The sequence below is a fragment of the Sorex araneus genome, chromosome 2, assembly GCF_027595985.1.
Source record: "Sorex araneus isolate mSorAra2 chromosome 2, mSorAra2.pri, whole genome shotgun sequence".
In the NCBI taxonomy this organism is placed as follows: domain Eukaryota; kingdom Metazoa; phylum Chordata; class Mammalia; order Eulipotyphla; family Soricidae; genus Sorex; species Sorex araneus.
In genome coordinates, this window is record NC_073303.1 from 244157988 (window position 1) to 244165595 (window position 7608).

Sequence of the window (7608 nt, forward strand, 5' to 3'; positions counted from 1 at the left end):
CCTCCGCGTCCGCGCGCACCGCCCACTTCCGCTTCCGTAGCACCGTACCCTGGGCGGCCCCACCCCCGGATCTAAGCACCGCCTCCTCTTAAAGGGACCGCGCACCGCCTGGTGGTCTTGAAGTAGGACTGAGAGCAAGGTGGGTGGGTCTAAGCTTCTCGCCGCCTGATCCAGGGGTGGACACAAGATGCGCGCTTGGCACCTCCTCCGGCTTTGAGAACTTCCCTTGAGGGTCACAGAGGCCACCCCCAAAAGATGGGGGTCCCTTAGCTTTCAATAGACAAAGGGAACAAGTGACAATGCTCACCTGCTCCATTTCATTGTCCTCATGGGTCACTGTGAGGGAGGGGGCAGCCGGGGTCCTGAAGACCAGGGTCCAGCCCAGCTCAGGGCCGGACCCTAGCAGGGCCCTCGGCTCAATGCTGCCCACTCCTGGACCACCCCGGTCCCCAGCAGCTTCAGGGGTGCCCTGGTCCGTCCTCACCTCTCCTCTACCAGCGATATGGCTTGTGTGTGATGGGAAGGTGGGGGCGAGGCCTGGGCCCCTCCCCAAACTGCTGAGTCTGTTACACATGAGCAGTTAAAGGAAGCAGAGGAACCCTAAAATTTTAAATCTTTAATCTGTGTTCATGTTTGTCTTTTTTTTGCTTCTCAAAAGGGTGAGCAGGGCGCTGTCGCCTGGACATCGTCCACAGCCCCTGGACAGGCGTTAAGTCCTGGCCCACCTGCCTGGTGGGGCTGCCTGAGGGGCCTGGGGGCATCCGAGGGGTTCACATGCAGCCGCCCCCCCCCGGATATTGGGGGGTGGCAGGACAAGGTCCAAGGGCCGCCTTATTGCTGAGGTCCGGGCTCCGCGGCTGGGCGCGATCCTCGTGCCGCTGGCCACCTAGGCACGCCGGCTGGGCAGCTCCTGGGAGATGAAGCGGCGCAGACGATCCAGGTACTGGCTGTAGAGCTCGATATCGTTGTGCCCCGCACCCTCCACCCACAGCGGCTCTACGGCCTTGGGGCAGCGTTCGTAGAGGGCCAGCCCGTGCGAGAAGTCGATCACCTCATCCTCCGTGCCATGGATGATGAGCACCGGCGACGTGATCTTGGACACCTTCTCGATGCTGCGGGGTGGACGGGCAGGTACAGGCATCAGGCCCCGCCCACTGCCTCCCAGGCCCCGCCCCACCGCCACCCCGGACCCCGGAGCTGGCGCTCACTTGGGGAACGCGTCAAAGCAGTAGGTCTTCTTGGTATCAGGGAAGGCGACACGCATGCCCGAGGTGAGCGGGGAGTGCAGGATCACGGCCGCGCACTCATAGCGAGAGGCCAGGTCCACGGTGGGCACCGTGCCGATGCTCTGCCCGTACAGGACGATGCTGTCCGGGCTGATGCCGTACCTGGAGGGGCGGGGTCCGGTTCAGCAGGGAGGCGTGTGCCCGGCTCCCAGGGTAGTCCTCCTGCCACTGGGAGGGCACAGCCCCCCACCCCCCATGCTCACACCAGTAGGTACACGCTGGTATGGGTTTAGCAGGTCGGGAAGTCGCCACGCACAGCCCCCCAACTCCACCCTTATTTGGCTCTACCAGGGAAGCCACAGCTGGGCAAGGCGGGGCCGGCTTTCCCGTGTACCCCATGAAACCTACTCACATGGCTCACTGGGATGAGCGAGGTGGGGGGTGGAGAGCCCCGAGTCCCCGCCTACCCCCACCCCCACAACCTGCCCATCTCTGCTCTCTGGGATTAGAAAGCATATCCCCCTCACCCAGCACCCCTGGGTCTAAGCGCCTGGCCCCGCCCCCGCAGGGCTGACCCAGCCCAGGCCCGGGCTGTCCCAGGGTGTCTGCAGGTGCCCGCTGGAACAGCTCTTCCCAAAAGACTCTACACTTTTTCTTTTGGGGGGTAAACGGGGATGGCGGTCAGTGGCAGCAGCTGAAAGCAGCTGGGCAGGAGGCATTTTTTTTTTTTTTTTTTGCTTTTTGGGTCACACCCAGCGATGCTCAGGGGTTACTCCTGGCTTTGCACTCAGGAATTACTCCTGGCGGTGCTTGGGGACCATATGGGATGCCGGGGATCGAACCCGGGTCGGCCGCGTGCAAGGCAAACGCCCTCCCCGCTGTGCTATCACTCCGGCCCCTTTTTTGTTTTTGCTTGGGCAGGAGGCTTTGCCGGAAAGCCTGGACCCCGCCAGAACTGGGTATAGCGCTGCCAGGAGCCCCGGCCCACGGGGACGTGGGGCTGAGCAACAGTGACAGCGACAGGGACCTGCCGGCTGCCCGGGAAACCTGCCAGACAGCCCGAGGTGTCTCCGGAGGGGCAGGGTCCCCAGGGGCAACTCGGCAGCCGGCGGCACCTCCAGGAAGGTCAGGCTAGAAGGGGCCCCGGGACTGCGGTGGTCCCCTCTGCGCATGCGCCAGGGAGGACCCCACCCCGTCCCACGGAGACGCCCGGCAGAGCCTTCCTGGCACAGGGGGGGCCCTCACCGTGTTCGCAGCGCCTGCCAGGCGGCGTCGATGTCGGCATACAGGTTCTTCTCGGAGGGCCGGCCCGAGCTGACACCGTATCCCGAGTAGTCGTAGGAGAAAATGTTGCAGTTGATGCGGGTGCCCAGCCCCAGGTAGAAGCTGCTCATCTGGCCCAGGTCCACGGCGTTGCCGTGCGAAAAGAGCACCGTGTACCTGAGTGAGGGGGACAAGGGGCGGCGCCGGCCGGTTCAGGGACCAGCTCAGGGGTCAGCCCCCAGCGCCCTGGGGCCAGCTCAGGGGTCAGCCCCAGTGACCCAGGCCAGTCAGCGTGCAGTGCCTCAGGCCAATAGGGGGTCAGCCTGCTGCACCCTGAGCCAGCTCAGAGACCAGCTAAGGGAGGGGTCGGTCCACAGCACCGCAGGCTTGCCTCCAGGAAAGAGGTCACTGGGTCCACTGGTTGCTTCCTCCTCCCAGGTGGACACCCTGGGGGCAGCCTGGCACCCACTGGGGGGTCTCCCAGTCTCTCTGCTTAGAGACTTTCCTCTCTTTTTTTTGGGGGGGTGGGGTGGGGAGGGGCCACACCTGGCCGGTTAGGGATGGAAACGCCCTAAGACAAGCACCCTGCCCATTGTCCATTCTCCAGCTCTGCTTCCCCTCCCCCCTACATCTGGGTCGAGCCCGGCAGGCACTGGGGTGCCAAGGGAGCTCCCCACACGGTCAGCGGCTTGGCGCCTGGCTCTGCGGTCTTCGTTTTGGAGGGACACCTGTGCGCCCACTCGGATCCCCCAGAAGAGTCCCCTCCAAGGGCAGGGTGGTCCCTACTATGTCTCAACACAGCCACTCCCCAGCAGTCTCATGAGCTCTGGGGCACAGGTCTTGCTTCCTTTTGTGTGTGTGTGGGGGGGGGGCTCCCACACCCAGTGATGCTCAGGGATAACTCCTGGCTCTGCACTCAGGGTTCACTCCTGGAAGGGACGGGGGACCCTATGGGGTGCCTGGGGATCCAACCCGGGTCAGCCACATGCAAGACAAGAGCCCTCCCCACTGTCCTATGTCTCCAGCCCCAAGGGGCACTTGGGTTGTGCCCCGGTGGTCTGAGAAGCCCTGGACAGGGTCCATCCTGTGCCAAGACCAGGGCAGTGGCACGCCCCCGCCCAGCGTGTAGCCTCTGCCCTTTGGACTCTGCTAGGGTGTGCCCAGGAAGGGCCACAGCTGTCCCTGCTGCCCACACCCCCCCCCCCCAGGAAGAACCCCGCTTCCAAGCCCTACGGGGCGGGGGTGGAGAAGAGAATATTCCCGAGCCCCAAAGCAGCACCCCCGAGGGACACCCGGCCCCGGGCAGGCGAGCACCCGGGCAGCCGGTGGCGGTGGCGGTGGCGGTGGCGTCTCACCTGGCGCTGGGCACGCAGCGCACGTACATGCAGGCCACCCGGTTCCCGCGGCTGCTCTTGGTCACGAAGACCTCGATGGTGTCCAGCTCGCGCTGGCCGTACTGGAAGTCAGCGCGCTCCAGCAGGTGCAGCTTCCAGCGCCCCGGGTTGCTAGCCGAGCGGGAGCCCACGGACGCCGTGCCCGACCCTCCAGGGGCTGGCTCGGGCTCCGGCAGGAACGAGTAGGTGGGCTCGGGCGGCAGGAAGGCCAGCTTGGCGGCAATGCGGCCAGGGCACGGCGGGCAGCAGAACAGACAGCACAGCTCGGTCACCGACAGGCCGTTCATGGCGGGCGCCGGGCCCTGGTGGCGGGCTGTGCGTGGCTCGGGAGGGACGGGGGTGCTCCGAGACCAGGGCAGGGGGGAGGGCACCCCCAGGCCGCCGCCCCAGACAAGAGCCCCGTTAGGGGGCCACAGCCCAGCCCCATCGCGGTCCAAGTCGAGCCCCCGGGAGCCTGGCAGCTACGCGTGTCCATGTTCTGATGGCGGAAAGCCTGCGGGGGGCAGGGGGACATTGAGGTGAGATGTGGGGTTCTCCCGGGGTCCCCCTGCCACCTGCAGAGTCCCACACAGCTGTCTCTGCCCCCTCCCAGTCCCAGCTCCAAGCTACCCTCTGCAGAGACCCAGGACTCCCCGCCTCCCCCCGCACCTGTGCAGGACCCAACCCTGACCATGTCCCACCCCCCACCCTAACAAGAGTCACCAATGCGTGACCACTGGGAGGGCACTCAAGCCCACGGGCCTCCCCGGCCCAGCCCCCGTGCAGCCCCATCTGTGTGCAGGGATCCATCAGGCACCCCAGGTGACGAGGACAAGCGGGTGGCAGGGGGGGAGGGACCAGGTCAAGGAAACAGACAAGGCCTGGGAACAAAAACAGGATGTGCTGTGGCTGGGGCCCCTGGTAGCCTTGTGCTCCAAGTGGCCAGGCTGGGTGGGCCCTGGGGGGGGCATGGGAATACCTCCCCCACCACTACAGACCCTAGTTACTGCAGTTCTGAGGCACAGTGGCTGCAGGATGGGCAAGAACTGGGGTGGGGGGGACGACACCTCCTCCCCCAAGGTCACTGTCCAGGATGCCGTCCCTCAAGAGGCTCCAGGCAGCTCCTGGGCGCTGCCCCACCCGAACACCACGGGTCCAGATCTGCACACCGACGCCCCAAAGCAGGCTGCCAACTGGAACCCCAAGAAGGGAAGGGCCGCTCATTTGCCCCCCAGCTGAAGGGCCGAGCGGGGGTGCCTGGTGGAAAGCAGGGGCCAGGGGCCAAACTGTCCAGGAGACTGGGCAGTTGGGGCAGGGCTGGGAGGGCCACTCCAAGCGGACAGCGGAGCCTTCAGGACCTCAGGCCAGAGGCAACGCTCTTTAAGACCACAGCCTGTCTGACAGCTTTACCTGCCAATGCCCTGCTGGGTCGGGCTGGGGGAGGGGTGTGCCAGGGAGCAGGGAGTGGCCAGAAGCCAGGGACACAGCTGGACATCCCCAGGCCAGCACTGTCTGCCCATAAGCGGCCACCAAGCCCAAGCCCCCCGCACGTGCATACTTGCGGGGGATACTGGGGGCCCGTCCCTGGACCATGGGGACGCCGAGCCCAGAGTACAAAGGGGGCCCGCCGGTGTGGGAATGGTCACAGGGAGCAAGGGGGAGTTTTTGCGCCCTTAGAGCCCCTTACACAGCGGGTACTGGGGCTCCACCTGCTTTTCCCGGGATTCCAAATCCCAGTCAACTTCCATCTGGTCTCTGCACCCACCAATCCCCCCTCCGAGACGCTCCTCCAGATCCTGACTCCTCCACCAAGCAGCTTTTTTTTTGGGGGGTGGTGGGGGACAGGGAGAGGGAGAGCCCATAGTTTCCCTAAATGTTCAGCTGAGAGATCAAATGTCTGGCCACAGCTGACCACCCCTCACCTGGCCACCTTGTTAAGTTCCCAGAGGGGTCCCACTGGCCCTCCTGGCCACACAGCTGGTAGGGGCTTGGGCCCTCCCATGGACCCCCAGAGCAACCTCGGACACGGGATGGCACCGCTTCCATCTGGGACCACCAGGACCCCAGCGTGGCCTGGGCACGCGAGCGCGAGGACCCACAGCACGTCCAGCAGGGGTAACGGCCTTCCTGACCCGGGTGGTAGGCAGGGGGACACGGGGACACGGGGACGCAGAAGGGCCAGGAAAGCTGTCCAGAGTTGGTCCGCGTGACAGCCCGTTCCAGAAACGGCAGGTCCCCAGCGCCGCGCTTAACTCGAGGGCAACAGGGGTGCAGAGGGGTCCCGGGCGCCTGGGAGCGGGGCGGGCGGGCGCTGGGCACCACCAGGCTCGGGGCTTGGGACGCGCCCAGGTGGCACAGCCGGTCACAGTGTCCGGCCGGCCTGAGGGCGCCTGGGAAAACACAGAAGTCCGGCAGTCGTTTACAAAGCTGGGTGCGGCTGCCGCTGCCGGACTGGTCAGGGGGCACAGTCCAAGCCCGGGCGGCGCGGGGCGGGGGGCCGCGGCCGGGGAGGAAGAGTGGGGGCGCTCACCCCGCGTCTGGGGTGCGGGTCCGCCCGCCCCCAGCCCTGGCCCGGGCTTCTCCAGCCGGGAGGGACAGCCGCCCGCAGCACAGCGGGGTCTCGGGGTGGGGGTGGGATGGGGGCGGGGGGCGCTGGACTGGACTGGACATCTCAGGCCTCGCGGCCCGGCCGGACACCCCCCCCCCCGCCACAAACGGCCGCTGGACGCTCTGAGTCCGGTTCCCGGACCCGCCTCGCCCGCTACTCACCGTCCCGGCCCGCGCTCTCCGGCCCCCGGGCCGCGCTCCATGACTCCCGGCTGGCCCGCCCCAGCGTCCGTCAGTCCCCCGGCGCCCGGGCCCAGCCTCCTGCGCCGCCGCCGCCGCCGCCGCCGCCGCCGCTCCCCCGCGGGCGGAAGTGAGCCTCGCGCGAGGGACCGCCCCGGAAGTGACGCGCGAGCGCGCGCGGGGACTGGAGCTGCCGAGGCCCGGCGCTGGCTTGAGGGCGTGGCCCAGTAGTGTGGGCGGGGTTTGGTGAGTGGGCGGGGAGAGCGGAGGCGTGTTTGAATGATTCCTTAGTTCTTTTCTCATTTTTTCCCTTTTTCTTCGTTTTTTTTTTTTTTTTTTGGGGGGGGCCACGCCCGGCAGTGCTCAGGAATTACTCCTAGCTCTGTGATCAGCTCGGGCTGGGCTGGGGGGAACACTTCAGGGTGCCAGGGGTAGAACCCAGGACGGCCTGGGGGCCAAGGTAACCGCTTTAACCACTTTAACTTTCATTCTTTCGTGTCTGGGCCAATACAGGGTTGGAGATGAGAGAAGAAATGAGGACAGTGTGAGGACCAGCGTGATAATGAAGTGGGTAGGGCGTTCGCACACGGCTGACCTGAATTCGATCCTGCGCATCCCGCAGGATCCCCTGAGCACTGCACAAGTGGTCCCTGAGCACAGAACCGGGAGTAAACCCTGAGCGCTGTTTGGTGTGGTGGGGCGGGGCGGGGGGGGGGCAGGGAGTTGGGGTGGGGTGGGAGGGAATTTTGGAGACAGAGATAAACAGGTGCCCCGCAGGAGTGCACAGCAGGGTGAGACCAAAAAAAACAAACAACAAAAAATTATCAGAATTTCAGTGGATTCAGGACCTGATTTGAATCTGGCATGAGCTAGGTTAGACCCGTGAGGCACCGTCAGATCTTGCTTTGAGCACTCTATTCCTGGGCTCCAGAGATAGTACAGTGGGGAGGGCATTGGCT

At 65.7% G+C, this 7608-nt stretch overlaps 1 protein-coding gene across 1 annotated transcript; it reads right to left on the minus strand.

Moving 5' to 3' along the window:
• Positions 1 to 596: 596 nt before the first annotated feature.
• ABHD17A (abhydrolase domain containing 17A, depalmitoylase) lies at positions 597 to 6792 on the minus strand. Its single transcript, XM_055126256.1, has 5 exons — positions 6632 to 6792; positions 3845 to 4376; positions 2472 to 2666; positions 1209 to 1388; positions 597 to 1112 (listed from the first exon to the last, which is right to left on the minus strand). The coding sequence occupies exons 2-5, from the start codon at positions 4168 to 4170 to the stop codon at positions 887 to 889; spliced, it is 927 nt and encodes a 308-aa protein (XP_054982231.1). The 5' UTR covers positions 4171 to 4376; positions 6632 to 6792; the 3' UTR covers positions 597 to 886.
• Between the last annotated feature and the right edge of the window lie 816 nt (positions 6793 to 7608).

Coding starts and splice junctions, on each gene's coding strand:
- ABHD17A (XM_055126256.1), bottom strand. CDS start 4,170: ATGAACGGCCTGTCGGTGACCGAGCTGTGCTGTCTGTTCTGCTGCCCG. Junction 1,389..2,471: donor TGGCAGGCGCTGCGAACACG/GTGAGGGCCCCC, acceptor CCGCCCCTCCAG/GTACGGCATCAGCCCGGACA. Junction 1,113..1,208: donor TGCTTTGACGCGTTCCCCAA/GTGAGCGCCAGC, acceptor TCCACCCCGCAG/CATCGAGAAGGTGTCCAAGA.